Here is a 19,432-nt window from a genome sequence, read left to right as displayed (position 1 = left end):
CCTGGTTATCCCCCATCCACTTCTCTTTGTCCATACTTGCTTCATTACTGTTCCTCAGTATACAAGCCTGTTCTTGCCTAAGGCCCCAATCCCTCTTATGGAATGATCTTCTCCAGACCCTCAAGTGGTTGGATCCTCACTTCATTCAGTGAAAATGCCACCTCCCCTGAGTGGCCTCCCTAGACCACTTTGCTTACCAACAATTTCTGAAACACTCTTTTCCAGATAATGCATTATTGTGCTCCCACTAATTATCTCTAAATGAAATTATACTATACATATTTTTTGTATTCTTTTTATGTCTCCTCAACTAGAAAGTAAGCTCCATATGGTCAGGAATGTCCATCTGTCTTATTCAATATTACATTCCCAGTAACAAGAACAGTGCCAGGCATATAGAGTTTAATGTATAATTGTGGAATGAAAAAAATTGGAGTTATTTTGGCAAATTTTAAAATTACTCCTCATTAGGCCACTTTTATTTATTTATTATTTTTGTAAAATATATTTTATTGATATGCCATTACAGTTGTTCTATTTCTGCCCCTTCATTCCTCTCCACCCTGCACACCCCCTCCCCACCATCCCCCCTTTAGTTTATGACCATGTGTCTCAAGTTCTTTAGATTCTATATTTCCCATACTATTCTTGCCCTCCCCCCTATCTATTTTCTACCTACCATCTATGCTACTTAGTTTCTGTACTTTCTCCCCCCTTCTCCTCCTCCCACTCCCCTGTTGCTAACCCTCCATGTGATCTTCATTTCTATGGTTCCACTCCTGATCTAGCTGTCCTCTTAGTTTTCTTTTGTTTTAGGTGTGGTTGTTAATAACTGTGAGTTTGCTGTCCTTTCACTGTTCATATTTTTTATCTTCTTTTTCTTAGATAAGTCCCTTTAACATTTCATATAATAAGGGCTTGGTGATGATGAACTCCTTGAACTTGACCTTATCTGAGAAGCACTTTATCTGTCCTTCCATTCTAAATGAAAGCTCTGCTGGGTAGAGCAATCTTGGTTGTAGGTCTTTGGATTTCATGACTTGGAATACTTCTTTTCAGCCCCTTCTTGCCTGTAAGGTCTCTTTTGAGAAATCCGCTGGCAGTCTGATGGGAACTCCTTTGTAGGTGACTATCCCCTTATCTCTTGCTGCTTCTAGGATTCTCTCCATTTTAATCTTGGCTAATGTAATTATGATGTGCCTTGGTGTGTTCCTTCTTGGGTCCAGCTTCTTTGGGATTCTCTGAGCTTCCTGGATTTCCTGGAAGTCTATGTCCTTTGCCAGACTGGGGAAGTTCTCCTTTATTACTTGTTCAAAGAAGTTTTCCACTCGTGGCTGTTTCTTTCCCCCTTCTGGTACCCCTATAATTCAGATGCTGGAACGTTTAAAGATGTCCTGGAGGTTCCTAAGCCTCTCCTCATTTTTTTGAATTCTTGTTTCTTCATTTTCTTCTGGTTGGATGCCTTGTTCTTCCTTCTGGTCCATTCCATTGATTTGAGTCCCAGTTTCCTTTCCATCACTATTGGTTTCCTGTGCATTTCCCTTTATTTTAATTAGTTTAGCGTTCATGTGTTCCTCTAATTTGTGGCTAAAATCAACCAATTCTGTGAGAATCCTGATCACCAGTATTTTGAACTGTGCATCTGAGAGACTGGCTATTTCTTGGTCACTCAGAGTTATCGGCTCTGGGGCTTTGAGTTCTTGAGCCATATTTTGGTCTGTTTGTGCCTGTTACGTATGAGGAGCAGAGCCCTAGGTGTTCACCAGGGTGGGGAAACTCAGTCACTGGGTTGTGATGCTGTATGTGGGGGTGGGGTCAAAGAGGGGCAATGGTGGTCCCCTCTGCTGCTTCACGCTGCTGGGGCCTGTGGGGTCTGTCTCACTGCTTGCTCCTTCGATGGTTTATCTGTGTGCGAATGTGTGACTGTGGTCAGCCTGCCACCTTGAGCCCTCACTGGGTCCACCCATTGCTACCCCACACCTGGGATCCATCCATGGCTGCCAGGGCCCCTGGGTTGGGGGATCTTTCCTGCCCAACCCTGCTCTGCTGCTGACTCCACCCCTCTTACCGGTCTGGGTGAATGGTTTGTTGTTGTCGTACTTCCGTATAGTTCAATTTTCTGTGTTTTGGCTGCATTTTTGTTTACTAAAACTTTGTTGTCTTTAAACTTGGTTGTGGGAGAAGGCACAGTGTTTCCACCTACACCTGCATCTTGGTGGAAGTCCTCATTAGGCCGCTTTTAAATTGCGATGAGAAGATTTTTTTCAGAGAGAGAGATATTTTACCTTTGAGTCTACCTTTCCAAAGACAACTGTTTTTAGTCTGTGGGCCCTTCTCATCTGTAGCTCCATTCACAGATTTTATATATCATCTTAATTGCTCTCAAAAGCATGCTACTATTCAGAGATCACTTGATATCTTACCATATTCCTCTTTTTCAGGACTCCATAGCCCTTTATCCTTTGCTCTCATCTTGCTGGCCCAGCTCCTCTAAGAAGTGTTGCACAACCATACAGGAAAGGCCACACTTTGCCATTGTTTAGAACAGCAGAGAGAAAGGGTCTTAAGTTAAAACTCCAGAAGATTCTCTTAAAGACCATTCATTCATCTACAGACATTTGGTGTGTGTGTGTGTGTGTGTGTGTGTGTGTGTGTAACATAAAATAATCTTCAAGTGAGTAATGATAATTTGATATACAGTAGGGGAAATTTTTATATAACTTCAGAGAAGGTAGGGAATCGTATAGGTGGGATTTTTCATCTACAGGCATTGCTTACTTCTTTTTTAATCCTCACCCAAGGACATTTTTTTATTGCTTTTAGAGACAGAGGAAGGGAGAAAGATACATTGATTGGCTACCTCTGGCACGGCTGACCTGGGATCATATACACCTGGACTGGGGCTCAAACCTGCAACCTTTTGGTTACAGGAAGATGCTCCAACCAACTGAGCCACACCGGCCAGGGCTACAGGCATTTCTTGAGCCTCTGACCTGTGTTAGGAACTCTAGTGGCCATTGGTGATATAAAAATGAATACCTTTCCCCCAGTTTTCTCTTTCATAGTAAGGGAAAGAAGCATGCAGACAAATAAGATAAGTATCATGTGGCTCGCAGAGAAGGCTACTGGATTCCAGAGGAGAGGGAGACTAACTTTATGAAATGGGACAGTGCATGAAGGCATGGAAATGTGCCAGCTGTGGGGTGTTTGAACATGCATGAACATTGCGTTGGCTGCAGTGCAGGGCACCTGTGAGAAAGGGAGAGGGACCATGAGTGGCAGAAGACAAAGCAGGGATGGTAGTCCCTGGTGAGTTAATTATATGTTATGCAAAGAAATTTGGACTTTATTTCAAAACTACTGAACATTCAATAAAAAAAGAAGAATTTTCCCATTGCAAGTTCTGAATTTATTCACTTGTTCATTTATTCATTCATTCAATCAATATATTTTGAGCTCCTATTATGTACTAAGCAGAGTATGGTGTATAATAGTCATTTTCTTTTCTTTTTTATTTTAAAAAATTTATTTATAGTTGACATACAATATTATATTATGTTTTAAGGTGTACAATATAGTGATCATACATTTATATAACTTATGAAATGATCACCTCAATAAGTCTTATATTTATCTGACACCATACATAGTTGTGGCAATATCATTGATTATAATCCCTATGCTGTATGTACTTTAGATACTTATGACTACTTTGTAACTGCCAATTTGTACTTCTTAAACCCTTTTCACCCCATGCCTCAACCCCTCCTTTCTTCTGGCAATCATCAGTTTGCTCACTGTATGTATGTGTGCTATTGTTTTATTTGTTTCTTTTTAGATTCCATATATAAGTGAAATCATAGGTTTTTTTTCTGTCTGACTTATTTACTTAGCATGATACCCTCCAGGTCCATTCACGTTGATGAACATAGCAAAATTTTCTTTTTTGGCTGAGTAGTACTCCATTGCATATTTGTACCATGTCTTGTTTGTCCATACATGTAGCAACAGACACTCAGGTTGCTTCTATATATTGGCTATTTTAAATAATGCTGCAATTAACGTAGGTGCATACATCTTTTGGATTTAGAGTTTTGGATTTCTTCGATAAATACCCAGGAGTGGAATTTGTGGGTTATACCATGGCTCTATTTTTAATTTTTTGAGGAAACTTCATACTGTTTTTATTTATAGTGGCTGTCCCAGTTTTCAGTCCCACTAAAAGTGCACAAAGTGCTTTTCTTGATATCTTCACCAACACTGTTGTCTTGTTGTTTCTTGATTTACTGATGACAATTATTCTAACAGGTGTGGGGTGATATGTTATTGTGATTTTAACTTGCATTTTCCTTGTAGATTAGTGATGTTGAGCATCTTTTTATGTGTGTATTGGCCATTCGTATGTCCTCTTTGGAAAAGTGTCTATTCAGTGTCCTCTGCCCATTTTTAATCAGATTGTTTGTCTTTCTAGTGTAAAGATAGCCTTTCTGGTTGTATGAGTTTCTTATGTATTTTGAATATTAACTTCTTATCAGATGTGTCATTGGCAAATACCTTTTCCAATTCACTAATTGGTCTTTTTGTTTTGTTGATATCTTTCTTCACTATACAAAAATGGTTTAGTTTCACATAGTCTCATTTGTTTAGTTTTTTAAAAAATTTCCCTTGCCTGAGAATACATACCAAAAAATATTACTAAATGCACTGTCAGAGAGTTTACTGCCTATATTTTTTCCAAGGAGTTTTATGATTCCAGGTCTTACATTTAAGTATGTAATCTATTTTGAGTTTATTCTTATGTATGGTATAAGAAAATGATCCAGTTTTATTCTTTTTCATGTATCTGTCCAGTTTTCTTAACACCATTTATTGGAAAGAATGTCTTTACCCCATTGTATATTCTTGCCTCCTTTGTTATACATTTATCGACCATATTGCTGAAGATTTATTTCTAGGGTCTCTCTTCTGTTCCATTGATCAATGTGTCTGTTTTTAGGCCAATACCATGTTGTTTTTGATTACTATAGCCTTGTAGTATTGTTTGACATCAGGTAGATGATTTCTCCAACTTTGTTCTTTCTCAAGATTGCTTTCACTATTAAGGGTCCTTTGGGGATCCATGTAAAGTTTAAGACTATTTGTTCTAGTTCTGTGAAAAATATCATTTCTATTTTGATAGGGATTGCATTGACTCTGTAGATTGCTTTGGGTGGTATAGACATTTTAACAATACTTCCTATCCAGGAGAATAGTCTATGCTTCCATTCATTTGTATCTTCTTCAAATTCTTTCTTCAATGTCTGATAGTTTTCCGAGTATAGGTCTTTTACCTTCTTGGTTAAATTTATTTCTAGCTATTTTTTTTTTGTTGCAGTTGTAGAATTGTTTTCTTTTTCACATGAAAGTTTTTAGCCTGTCAATTCTCTCATGAAAAATCTGTATAACCACCACAGATAAAGTCACTGAAGAATCTTTACTCTTTCTTGTGTCCAGTCCCCAGCTCACTTTTTGCACACTAACCACTAACAGTAACCTTTGCTGTCCCCCTGACTTTCTTCATTTTCTTCTTGCATTCTTTTTGGTGTTTTCTTGAGGTCTTCATCTCATACAGGCCATCACTTACAAATCTTTGGATCCATTTGTAAGTCCATTTGTGGGTCCAGTTGTTTGGACCCATTTTTTCTTTGTTTAATCCAAGGAATCATAAATTGTGCTGAAGCCAGTTGTCTTGCTACCACCAAAGTGGTTTCTGAATTCAAATACAAAGATGACATCTGGTGTGGTCTTGTACATTTTGGCTAGTTTTTCCCATATTTCTGTCTTAGGTATTATTGCCTTCCCAATGTAAAGGATGTCAATGGCCATTTGTTTCTGTTGCAATAGGCTATTGGTCATGAACTCCTGGTCTGGATAGTTAATATGTTGTTCACAATAGTGCCTGATCTTTAAGCAGTCACGAAGAAAAACAGGGAGATTGTTTTCTTAATTTCTCTTTCTGATAGTTCATTATTAGTGTATAAAAATGTAACTGACACCTGACTATTAATTTTGTATCCTGCTACTTATTTCATTATCAGTTATTATAGTTTTTGTTAAATCTTTAGGGATTTCTATGTATAGTATCATGTCATCTGCAAATAATGAGTTACTTTGTCCTTTCCAATTTGAACACCTTTTATTTTTTTGTCTGATTGCTGTATCTAGGACTTCCTCTATTCTACTAAATAAAAGTGGTGAATGTGGACAATCTTGTTTTCTTCCTAAAAATGCTTTTGGATGTTCATCACTGAATATGATGTTAGCTGTGGGTTTTTCATATATGGCCTTTATTATGTTGAGGTATATTCCCTTTATTACTACTTTGCTGAGAGTTTTTACAATAGGTGGATGATGGATTTTGCCAAATTCTATTTCTTCAAATATTGATATGATCATATGGTTTTATCCTTCACTATATATATATATATATATATATATATATATATATATGGTGTATCACATTAATTGATATTAACTTATCAATTTAATTGAACAGATATTAAATGAACCTTGCATTCCAGGAATAAATCCTACTTGATCATGGTATGTAATCTTTTAATGTATTACTTAATTTGTTTTTCTAATATTTTTTTAGGATTTTTGCATCTCTCTTCATGAGGCATATTGACCTATAATTTTTTTGTGGTGTCTTCATCTGGCTTTAGAATCAAGATAATGCTGATTTCATAAAATGAGCTTGGGAGCCTTCCTTCCTCTTCAATTTTTGTGAATAGTTTGAAAATGATAGGTGTTAATTCTTGGAATTATTTGGTAAATTTACCTATAAAACCATTTGGTCCAGGACTTTTATTTATTAGGAGATTTTTATACAAATTCAATTTCATATAATATTTTAAATATATATTTTATTGATTATGCTATTACAGTTGTCCCATTTTTTTCTCCCCTTTATTCTCCTCCAGCCTGCACCCTGCTCCCACTAGCATTCCCCCTCCTTAGTTCATGTCCATGGGTCATACATATGAGTTCTTTGGCTTCTCCATTTCCCATACTATTCTTAACTGCCCCCTGTTTATTTTACACCTACCATTTATGCTTCTTATTCCCTGTACCTTTCCCCCTATTATCGCTCCTCCCTCTCCCCACTGATAACCCTCCATGTGATCTCCATTTCTGTGATTCTGGTCCTGTTCTAGTTGCTGCTTAGTTTAGTTTTGTTTTTTTAGGTTCAGTTGTTGATAGTTGTGAGTTTGTTGTCATTTTTACTGTTCATATTTTTTATCATCTTCTTTTTCTTAGATAAGTCCCTTTAACATTTTGTATAATAAGGGCTTGGTGATGATGAACTTCTTTAACTTGACCTTATCTGGGAAGCACTTTATCTGCTCTCCCATTCTAAATGATCAATTTCATATACTCTTGAGTATGCTAGTTATATTCTAGTTATCAGTCTGTTCAGATTTTCTATTTCTTCATGTGGTCTTGGAAGACTCTTTGTTTCTAGGAATTCATCCATTTCTTCCTGATTGTCCAATTAGTTGACATATAATTGTTTGTAGAATTTTCCTCTATTTTTTTTTGTATTTCTGTAGTGTTGGTTTTACCAGTGCTTTTTGAGTTTTGACTATATTTGCTTTATCTTTCTCTTTTTCTTGATGAGTCTGGTTAAGTGTTTATTAATCTTGTTTATCTTTTAAAAAAATCCAGCTCTTGGTTTCATTGATCTTTTGTATTGTATATTTTAGATTCTGTTTTCATCGTTTTTTAAAAAAGATTTTTATTTACTTATCTTTAGAGAGGAAGGGAAGAAGAGAGGGGGAGACCATATCAATGTATGGTTACCTCTCTAGCATCCCCCTGGGAACTGGCCTACAATCCAGGCATGTTTCCTGACTGGGAATAGAACCGCGATCCTTTTGTTCACAGGTCATCACTCAGCCACTGACCCACTGAGCTACACCAGCCAGGGTTTTCTTATTTTTGCTCTGATCTTTATTCTTTCCTTCATTCTACTCATTTTTCTTTGTTTGTTGTTATTTTTCTACTTCTTTTCGGTATGAGGTTATACTGTTTATTTAATTTTTTTTTTTTGCTTGTTTCTTGAGGTTAGTTAGCCTGTATTGCTACAAGTTTCCTCTTAGAACTGCTTTGGATGAGTCCCATAAATTTGAGGTTGCTGTGTTTTTCATCTTCATTTGTCTCAAGGTCTCTTTTAGTTTTTTCCTTGATCTTATTGTTAACCCATTCATTGTTTAGTAGTGTGTTATTTGGTCTCCATGTGTTTGTGTGTTTTTCAGTTTTCTTTTTGTTATTGACTTCTCGTTGCATATCACTGTGATCGTAAAAGATGTTTGATCTTATTTCAACCTTCTTAAAGTTGTTGAGACATGTTTTGTGACTTAACATATGCTCCATTCTGGAAAATTGTTCCATGTGCACTTGAAAAGAATATATATTCTGCTACTTTGGCATGAAATGTTCAAATAACATTATTAAATCCATCTGGTCTATTTTGCCATTTAAAGCCATTGTTTTCTTTTTATTTTCTGTCTGGATGACTTATCCATGGACATCAGTGGGGTATTAAAGTCCTCTGCCATTACCGTATTACTGTGGATCTGTCTCTTTATATCCATTAATATTTATTTTATATATTCAGGTGCTCCTACAATGGGTGTATAAATGTTTACAAGGGTTATATCCTCTTGTTGGGTTGATACCTTTATCATTATAAAATGTTTTTGTGTGCCTTTGTTTTAAAGTCTATTTTGTCTGATATAAGCATTGCTGCCCTATTTTTTTTTCATTTTCAAAAAAATCTTTCTTTCATCCTGTTACTTTCAGTCTGTTTGTCATTTGATCTGAAGTGGGTTTCTTGTAGGTGTCATATGTATGAACCTTGTTCTCTGATCTATTTAGCCACCCTATATCCTTTGATTGGAGCATTTATTTTACTTATATTTAAAGTAATTAGACTTCAGCCAAGGTGGAGGCATAGGTGGAAACACTGTGCCTTCTCCCACAACCAAGTTTAAAGACAACAAAGCTTTAGTAAACAAAAATGCAGCCAAAACACAGAAAATTGAACTATACGGAAGTACGACAACAACAAACCATTCACCCAGACCGGTAAGAGGGGTGGAGTCAGCAGCAGAGCAGGGTTGGGCAGGAAAGATCCCCCAACCCAGGGGCCCTGGCAGCCATGGATGGATCCCAGGTGTGGGGTAGCAATGGGTGGACCCAGTGAGGGCTCAAGGTGGCAGGCTGACCACAGTCACACATTCGCACACAGATAAACCATCGAAGGAGCAAGCAGTGAGACAGACCCCACAGGCCCCAGCAGCGTGAAGCAGCAGAGGGGACCACCATTGCCCCTCTTTGACCCCACCCCCACATACAGCATCACAACCCAGTGACTGAGTTTCCCCACCCTGGTGAACACCTAGGGCTCTGCTCCTCATACGTAACAGGCACAAACAGACCAAAATATGGCTCAAGAACTCAAAGCCCCAGAGCCGATAACTCTGAGTGACCAAGAAATAGCCAGTCTCTCAGATGCACAGTTCAAAATACTGGTGATCAGGATTCTCACAGAATTGGTTGATTTTAGCCACAAATTAGAGGAACACATGAACGCTAAACTAATTAAAATAAAGGGAAATGCACAGGAAACCAATAGTGATGGAAAGGAAACTGGGACTCAAATCAATGGAATGGACCAGAAGGAAGAACAAGGCATCCAACCAGAAGAAAATGAAGAAACAAGAATTCAAAAAAATGAGGAGAGGCTTAGGAACCTCCAGGACATCTTTAAACGTTCCAGCATCTGAATTATAGGGGTACCAGAAGGGGGAAAGAAACAGCCACGAGTGGAAAACTTCTTTGAACAAGTAATAAAGGAGAACTTCCCCAGTCTGGCAAAGGACATAGACTTCCAGGAAATCCAGGAAGCTCAGAGAATCCCAAAGAAGCTGGACCCAAGAAGGAACACACCAAGGCACATCATAATTACATTAGCCAAGATTAAAATGGAGAGAATCCTAGAAGCAGCAAGAGATAAGGGGATAGTCACCTACAAAGGAGTTCCCATCAGACTGCCAGCGGATTTCTCAAAAGAGACCTTACAGGCAAGAAGGGGCTGAAAAGAAGTATTCCAAGTCATGAAATCCAAAGACCTACAACCAAGATTGCTCTACCCAGCAGAGCTTTCATTTAGAATGGAAGGACAGATAAAGTGCTTCTCAGATAAGGTCAAGTTCAAGGAGTTCATCATCACCAAACCCTTATTATATGAAATGTTAAAGGGACTTATCTAAGAAAAAGGAGATAAAAAATATGAACAGTGAAAGGACAGCAAACTCAAAGTTATTAACAACCACACCTAAAACAAAAGAAAACTAAGAGGACAGCTAGATCAGGAGTGGAACCATAGAAATGAAGAACACATGGAGGGTTAGCAACAGGGGAGTGGGAGGAGGAGAAGGGGGGAGAAAGTACAGAAACTAAGTAGCATAGATGGTAGGTAGAAAATAGATAGGGGGGAGGGCAAGAATAGTATGGGAAATATAGAATCTAAAGAACTTGAGACACATGGTCATAAACTAAAGGGGGGATGGTGGGGAGAGAGTGTGCAGGGTGGAGAGGAATGAAGGGGCAGAAATAGAACAACTGTAATGGCAATTTTATAATCAATAAAATATAATTTAAAAAATAATTATTGATAGGTATGTACTTATTGACATTTTATTATTCATATTTTTATTTTTATTTTTTGTTTTATTGATTATGCTGTTACAGTTTTCCTAATTTTTGCCCTTTCACCCCCTTCCAGTCTGCACCCACACTCCCTCAGGCAATGCCTACACTATTCTTCATGTCCATGGGTCATGCACAGAAGTTCTTTGGATACTCCATTTCCTATACTTTACTTTACATCCCCATGGTTATTTTGTAACTAGCAATTTGTACTTCTTATTCCCTTCATCTCTTCACCCATTCTCCCACACATCCCCTCCCATATGGCAACCATTAAAGCACTCTCCATATCCATGATTCTGTCTCTGTTCTTGTTTCCTTAGTTTGTTTTTTAGATTCAGTTAGTGATAGACACATATCTATTTCATTGCCATTTTATTGTTCATACTTTTAACTTTCTTCTTTTTCTTAAATAAGTCCATTTAACAGTTTATATAACAATAGTTTGTGATGATGAACTCCTTTAGTATTTTTCTTGTCTGGGAAGCACTTAATCTGCCCTTCAATTCTAAATGGTAGCTTTGCTGGGTAGAGCAATCTTGGCTATATGTCTTTGCTTTTCATGACTTTGAATACTTCTTGCCAATCCCTCTAGCCTGCAAAGATTCTTTTGAGAAATCAGATGACAGTCTTAGAGGAATGCCCCTGTAAGTAACTAACTGCTTTTATCTTGTTGCTTTAAGATTTTCTCTTTATCTTTAACCGTTGGAGTTTTAATTATGATGTGCCTTGGAGCAGGCCTCTTTGCTTTCATCTTGGTTGCAACTTTCTGTGCTTCCTAGGCTTGCATGTTTATTTCCTTTACCAAATTAGGGATGTTTTCTTTCATTATTTTTTCAAATAGATTTCCAATTTCCAATTTTTTGCTCCTTTTCTCCTTCTGGCACCTCTTTGATGTGAATGTTGAAATGCTTGAAGTTGCCCTAGAGGGTGCTTATACTATCCTCATTTTTTTAGATTCTTTTTTCTTCTTGTTGTTACAATCAGTTGTTTTTTGCTTCCTTATGTTCCAAATCATTGATTTGATTCTTGGCTTCATGTACTTTACTGTTGTTTCCCTATAACTTGTTCTTATTTTCAATTAGTGTATTCTTCATTTCTGACTGGATCTTATTCTATTCTGCTGAGGTCCTTACTAAGTTCCTTGGGCATCTTTATAACCAGTGTTTTGAACTCTGCATCTGATAGATTGCTTATCTCCATTATGTTTAGTTGTTTTTCTGGTGTTTTGATCTATTCTTTCATCCGAGCCATGTTTCTTTGTCTCCTCATTTTGACGGACTCCCTGTGTTTGCTTCTATGTATTAGGTAGAGCTGCTATGACTTCCTCTCTTGGTAGTGTGGCCTAATATAGTAGGTGTCCTATAGGGTCTTGTGGCACAGCCTCTCCTATTATCCAAGCTGGGTACTCAAGGTGTGCCCTTCATGTGTGCTGTGTACATTCTCCTCTTGTAGTTGAGCCTAATTGCAGTTTCCAGGTCAATGGGAGAGATTTTTCCAGGCCAGTCAGCTGCAAGGACTGGCTGTGACCACTGACTGCCAACCTCCACCCTCCATGGAGGTAGCTGTGCAAGGGAAAGCTGGTGGTGCTCCAACATGGTCTGTTCTGTCCACTGGGTGCTCTAACTGTGGGGTTGCCTGGGTGGTGCAGACCAAAGTAAGCTCCAACCTGTGTTCTCCCCAGGGCCACCACGTTTGAGCTATAAAGTAATCTGCAGATGGCTGCTACTTGTTCTGGGCTTGGAGACTCCCAGACAAAGAAAAGCTGTGAATCTAGGCTGACTGCTGATGCTGCCTGGGACCCCTTAACAAAAATGTATGGGGGCCAGGGGCTTACTGAAGCTTGCTGTTGCTTTTATGAAAGAAATGTGGAAGTTGTGAAGCATGATTCAAGTCCAGCCATTCATATGGAAAAGTCACAGTTAACAATTTGGGTGAGCTTATAAGTTGGGTAGGACGGAGTCTCAGGGGATTTCCAGGGCAGGACAAATAGTGTTAGCCAGGTTGATGGACTCTCAGATATGGCACTCACCTACTAGCTCTGTGGCTCTTTGTGAGGAGAGCTAGAAAAGGGACAATGGCCTTGTCTGCTCACCTTTCTGCCTGGGAGAAAGCTCTCCCCTAACTCCTGCCTTTATGCCAAACACTTCAGTTCCTTCCTGTATGCCACTGGTGCCTTTCAAGCTGCTACCCAGGTGCTAGAGTTTAGAGTGAGTATGTGTAAGTCTGTATGTGGGTTCTTTAGGGGGAAACTTCTGGAGCTTGGGACTCCAGAAGTTTCTTCCACCAACTCAATCGCCACTGGTTTTTGTAGGCAGAAGTTGTGGGGACTTATCTTCCTGGTGCTGAAATTGTGGGCTGGGGGTCCTGGTGTGTAACTGGATCTTCTTTCTCCTGGAATACCTCTCCCAAATTTTTATGCACCATACATAGATGTGGGACCAGCCCTTTCTGTGTTTCCACCCCTCCTACCAGTCTGGGTGGGTGTAGTTCTTTAATTCTGTAGTTGTTAGATTTTCATTGAACTTGATTTCTGTTGGTTCTGAGTGTTGGTAATTCTATATTTTATTTGTAGTTTTGATGTGGTTGTGTGAGGGGGTGAGCCATGTTTACCTATGTCATAATTTTTACCATGTTTTTCTTCTTAAAAATTTCATTAATATTTGGTAGTGGTGAAATCCTTTAGCTTTTTCTTATCTGGGAATAAATAATCATTTTCCTTGGTTTTGTAAAGCCAACAATCCATGGGGCCCAAAGAAATGTTGTTTGACAATTGCTGCCCTAGAAATCTATATGAATAGAAAACTTTATCCCAGCAATGAATGTAAATAATTTTCCAAACAATAGTTATATGTTTAAGCAAATTATGGTATGTATGTACACAAAATGGAATATTAGGTAGTCATTAAAAATGATGTTTGCTAGCATAGGGAAATAGTTTTAATGCTCCTTAATAGTGTAGGAGAAATATTTGTGATGCTTACTAGAAAACCCATGGTCATAACTGATGCACAATAGTATTTATCAGTGAGGGGTGAAAAGCATAAAACTATAAAATATACAAAAATATTAATTACAGTTGCCTTTCAGCAAAGTGATTTTTCTGCTACTATGTACTTTTTCTGTACTACAAGTTTTCTTTATTAACCATACATTTACTCTTTCACCTAAACTTTTATTGTAAAAGGAGAAAAGATGAAGAAACAAGAAATGAAAGTTAGGAGGTTGGAAGAAACAGGACTGACACCTGTCTACCTGGCATGACTTAGATGTCATTATTCCTGGGAGGACTTCTTGCCTTATGGCATTTCCTTTAAGATGCATGGCTGGTCATTCCTTGCTTATACATGAAAGCAACTGTAATAGCTACTGTCTAGAGAGTGCCACAGAACTCGCACTCTGGTATGGCAAGTTCTAATTCCAGTTTACTCTTTGTGACATTAGGCCAGTCAGTCTATGCTTTCCCTGGTTATACACCTTTCTGGAGAATATTTTACAAAACCTTTTTAGGAAACAGGATAAGAAGAAGGGTCCCAGTCATAGGGAAAGCAAGTATTCTTTTTCAAAATAAAGACTTCTCTTAACATCTGATTTTTCCTCTAAAACTTCAGTCTTCTAATCCTGCTAGCAACTAATATTTTTTTATCTCTTCCAGGAAATGATCAAAACAGCCTAGATTTCAACAGGCAGGTAAGGACTTTCAGAAAAAAAAACCTTTATTCTATAAATTTTGGGGGTCATTTGTACTATGTCAAGTGTGAGAGAAACAAAGAAGATGAAGCAAAGTTTGAGGGAGTTTATTCAGAGACTTGTATGTTTGAGGATTGGAAGGGGCCTTTAAATGGCTTTTGCCTCTAACCCCTTTTCAACCCACAATCCAATGTCTGCTTTTCACTTTGCCCTCAAAAGAGTACTGACAAATGTAGCACTGATTTATAATTGACTGCATGCTAGATGTCAGAATCTAAGACAACAGCTATTTTTCTGTCAAAGCCCAACCTGAGTTGTATCTTGGACAAGTATGTTTATATGGTCTTACTGTTTGTAGAGGAATTTATGGAGGTACAAAATATGGAGTACCTGGACTCCTCATAGAATTCCTAATTTACAGGAAGAAGATAGTGGACAAAACAGAGGAAATGGAACAAAAAAGGGCTCAGAAAGGAGAGAGTGACTCAGCTCAGTGGGACAATGTAGGCACAAGCTTTGTTCCTTTGAAGAAAATTGAGTTGGGTGGGTTGGAGTTAATCGGGAAGGGTTTTGGGTAGGGTAAAGCGGTGCTGGATGAATGGCAGGATGGATTAATGTGGATGTACAGAAATAAAAAGAAAGAGGAAAGAGAGGAATTTTTTCTTAGGGTCAGAGGCTGATGGGATGGTTGGAGGAGAGGGATAGGACAGGGTATTATGTCAGAAGCAGAAGGTGTGAATGTTCGTTGAAAAGAGCAAGAGTAAGGTGGAGACAAGCAGAAAGCAATAATGGAGGACCTTAGAGAGAATCAGAGAGGTGAGAAATAGTTACAAAATCAGAAGCCCGAGTTTTGATCCTGTTTCTGCCACTAACCAGCTATATAACCTTGATCAAGTCACTTAATCTATTTGGTCTGAATTTTCTCAGCTTAAGAATTCATTTCATAAATTTGTGGTGCAATTGGGGGAAAATGTGCTATGTACTCCCTACAGTCTAGTATGAAGTATGGGAGAATAGAGACAAAGGGAGAATAAGAAGGAAAGGGAGGGAGGGAGGGAGGGACATGAAGGGTGGGAGAGAGAGTCTTTGGAGCTGAGCAAACTGGGGCCCATCCACATGACCCAACAATTAGTGTTGAGGAAATGGGTTTTTATTTACAGAATTCCAACCTTGGCTGTGCACTCCTGCTTGGAGCTCTGTTATCCTATGAGGCCCAACACTTCCCTTGTTCTCCATCAGTCTATAAGTCAAAAACATGCCCAAAAGTTCCCCATATCTTTATTTCTTCTTAAGCTGGCTGTACCCACAGTTCTCCTTCCCATCCAGAATCTGAATTTATGGGTTTCAGAGACATCATCCTCTTGCAGCAGGTCTCTCCTTCTGGATCTGAGGTATGTTGTCTTCAGCCTTCATGTAGTAGTCCAGAAAAACATGTGCCATATTACACTGGATCAAAATAGATTCCAGGAAGGCACACATCCCAAGAAAGTAGCTTCTCTGTTCGTCCTTTAGAGAAGCAAAATTCTATAGTCTCAGCATTCCCAGCCACAGTTCAGCATCCCAGGCATCTCCCACTAATCTACTTAGTTTGACAGGATCCTGCATAGCTCCATCAGCTTTGCCAGGTCACCACACAACTCCATCATGCCTCTTCGTATACCCTTTCCTGACTCCTGGCCAGCATGGCTTTTACCTTACACACCAGCCCTCATGGTGGAATCCTGGCTATAAACTGCATAGCTGCTTATTGCTTCCTCTCTCAGACCTCATGACAAAATCCCCCTACATCATGGCTCCTTCCTCATAGATGCTACCTACTCTCTCAGCCCTCATGGCAGTCCAGCTCCTTCTCTTTCATCCTTCCCTGATTTTAAATGCTGACCCAGAGCTTCCTATGTGACCTCATATCTGGCCCCTCCTAAAATGAGCTACTTTTGCCAGTTCCCCTGTATCTTTCACCTTCTTTTGGCTGCCATCTTTAGTCAGGGAAAGAGTACCTGGTGACAAGAGAGAACTTCTGCCTCCCGGCCTCTCATGCAGGTGCTGTATAAGTTCCCCCAGCTATGGTGTGAGTCACTATAAGGTCTGAAAGTCACATAGACTTTTTACCCAGGGTGCCAGCACGAACTATCAACTAGCTATTATTATTAAAAGTATCTTAACCACTTTATCACCCCCTTCCCTATCCCCCAACCATGGGCTGTGGGAAATATTTTGGGAGACCCCCACCCCACTCTGCACCCCATTACATCTTCAATGAATACTTATAGTGAAGCTTTATTCATGCTACCTAGAGGTATGTTAAAAGCATGGCATCAAACAGAAATGGGAACAGTTAATTATTCCTGAGATCTCAGAGCAGGCTTCATGGAAGAGGTAATACTTGTGTCTAGCTCTAAAAGATGACTACAAGTTTGCCAGGCAGAGCAAAGTACACTGGAGAGGGAAATAGCCATGGGGAAGGGAAGATAATCCCAGAGTGGTGGTGAATTGGCTAACCACTAGGGTTTCTTCCCACTCTGAAATTCTGGGTCCAGGTTTAGATGGAAGTCTGTGTGGGGGGAAAGGGAAGCTGGGGATGAAACTCAGACATGTTTTTCTCCTTTATCTGTAGAGTGATTTGATGTCACTATTAACATTTTCTAAAGGTTTGTTAACTCTGGATATATCCTTCACAATAAGAGAGAGGAATAAAATTGAGTCCTAAGCCAAAACTCTTATGCAGGCAACTTCTGCAATTTTGTTCATTGGGGGATTGCTAACAAGTGGAGGCCAACACTCTCCCTCTTCACTCAACACAGAGATAAGCTTCAGTTAAGGAGTCATGTAGGTTGGCTATGATGAGGTACTGTAGCCAATTGGTTTGTTAAACACCAGAACACCTACCAAGGGAGGGAGACTGTTAGAATCAGCTTCTCACTCATGGTCTTTAAATATGAGAAAGATTCTTATCTAAGGGTAATTGGGCCAGATTTGCTTCAAGGGCAGGAAGATGGAGGTGGAGTCCCAAGGATTCTGTGTCCTGAAGGAGAGTCCTAAACAGGTTGGGATGGGGCCTGTGCCTGTGCTTTCTGTCCTGAGGGCTAAGGACCCAAGTCCCAGGCCCTTGAACAAGCTGTACAGGGAGGAGCCTATTCCTGTCAAATAAGGCCCTACTAGCCCAGCTCAGAGGTGCCCAGTTCACAGGCCCGGTGGGTTTGGCTGCCTGTGTAATCTTTCTGAAGCTTGAGAAATCCTTGCACTTAGGACAAGGCTGGGGGCAGCCAACAGAGAGATCACTGACCCTTTGAACATCTTTTGTGTTCATGAAATTTTGTGTGTGGGGGGGGTTGGTCCCCACCAACTGGGAGAAAGTTTTCTGGTTTCTACCAGGATCTGGCCTCTCTTAAATCTGCTTTACTTGAATGAGCCTTCTGAAGTGGGTCATCCCTTCCCTTCCCTGGGAATGGATTTTTGATTTCTTGCTGCTGACAAGAACAAACATAGCTTTTCTTTGAAGAGGGGAAATTTGGGGGAAAGAAAGGCTCAGCCAGGCCACACTTATTTACACACTGATACTGCAGCTCTTCTCTGTTCACACATATCCATACCCTCCCTAAGGTACCTCCTTGCTCTTTCTCACTTCATACCTTAGATGCTGTCAGATACTGACACCCACATGCTCTCATCCTTACTAGCTCACCTGCAGACCTACAGGTAGGCATCCAGGATTTCTCAGGCCACTGCACTGACAAAAACAACATTTTGTGGACCACTAGGCTCTGTGTGGGATGCTTTTGGTACTTTATCTCATTACTTCTCACCATAAACCAAGTGTTACTACCCTAATTATATAGGCAAGGAAACTGCTTCCCAGACATCTCACCTTTTTTTGCTGAAAGATTTGAGAAATTAAGTAATTTGCTGAAGGTCACACAGTTGGCCAGTTGGCAGAGTCAAGAATTGAACCCACATTGCTTTCACTCCAAAGCCCATTTTCCCCATGATGCCTTAATGAATTTTCCTCTACAGTCTCTCAACTCCCCACTCCCTGTACATACACACCATCTTTAGGGAGAGGCCTGGGAGCCAGAATGTGAGTGTGACCTCATCGTGACTAACTGGGAGGAAATGGGAGGTAGAGGGAGTGGGAAAAAGAAAAAAGAGTGGTTGTGTAGGAACAACCTTTGTGTGTAATACAGAGAAGGTGTTAGCAGACACAGGAGAGCAAAAGATGAGCCACTGCTCATCAAGAGCCACTGCTCTTGATGAAGCTCCAGTTGTAAGGCCCAAAGACAGATGGTACGATTGGGACTTGCAGCTAGGTACTGGGTATAATGCTGTCCTGAAATTGCATAAGCAAGGGATGTTGGCTCATCAGGCAGTTTCAAAATGAGCCTATTAATTTCCTGGTCCCAAGAAAGTAGTCTGAGCCTGTGCGGGGATAATTGGGGGCTGTAGAAGCAGGGCCACTACCAGTCTCCAGGAAAGATATAAAAAGTTGAGAGGCAGTAGAATAAAGCCAGATCAGAAGTCAGAAGTCCTGGGTGCCAATGCTCTTTCTGCCCCTTGCTAGTTGCTGCCTTTATTTTTCTGTGCCTCAGTTTGCTCAAGAATAAAATGAACAAGTTTATATGAAATAATGTCTAAGGCCCAGCAGTCTGTGTATCATGGTCCCATCATTTTTGTCATGTCATATTCTACTGGTTAGTTTGACTTCCACCTTCCTTTCATTTTCTTTAATTAAAGAGAAATGAGGAAGAGAGTGCCCATTTCTTCACCCTGAGATATAGAAAATGAGGGGAAATCTGTAGTATGGAATTTTTTTAGTCTTTATGCTCTCATGTAATCCAGTGAAAAGAATCATTTGAAATTTAGGGACAGGAAAAAAGACCCAGCAGGCTGGATCCGAGGCCAACCTTTCATTCTGTGACTATCTAGTTACTCCTAAGCTCCAGAAAGAGGGTGCCATCTGTAAGAAGATAAATTGTAATACTGTGCAGTGAAT

General features: G+C 39.6%; 1 protein-coding gene across 2 annotated transcripts in view; it reads left to right on the top strand.

Annotated features, from left to right (window-relative positions):
* Nucleotides 1–19,432, top strand: part of POU2F3 (POU class 2 homeobox 3) — a 118,953-nt gene that overhangs the window by 41,644 nt on the left and 57,877 nt on the right. For both annotated transcript variants that reach the window (XM_037028547.1, XM_037028548.1), the window contains exon 3: nucleotides 14,411–14,445. In XM_037028547.1, coding sequence (XP_036884442.1) covers nucleotides 14,411–14,445 — 35 coding nt within the window. The remainder of the gene's footprint in view (nucleotides 1–14,410; nucleotides 14,446–19,432) is intronic.

The sequence above is a fragment of the Sturnira hondurensis genome, unplaced genomic scaffold (genome assembly GCF_014824575.4).
Source record: "Sturnira hondurensis isolate 20B ecotype Veracruz unplaced genomic scaffold, ASM1482457v3 Scaffold0019996, whole genome shotgun sequence".
Classification (NCBI taxonomy): domain Eukaryota; kingdom Metazoa; phylum Chordata; class Mammalia; order Chiroptera; family Phyllostomidae; genus Sturnira; species Sturnira hondurensis.
Note: the sequence above shows the minus strand (reverse complement) of the source record. Positions and strands in the feature narration are given on the sequence as shown.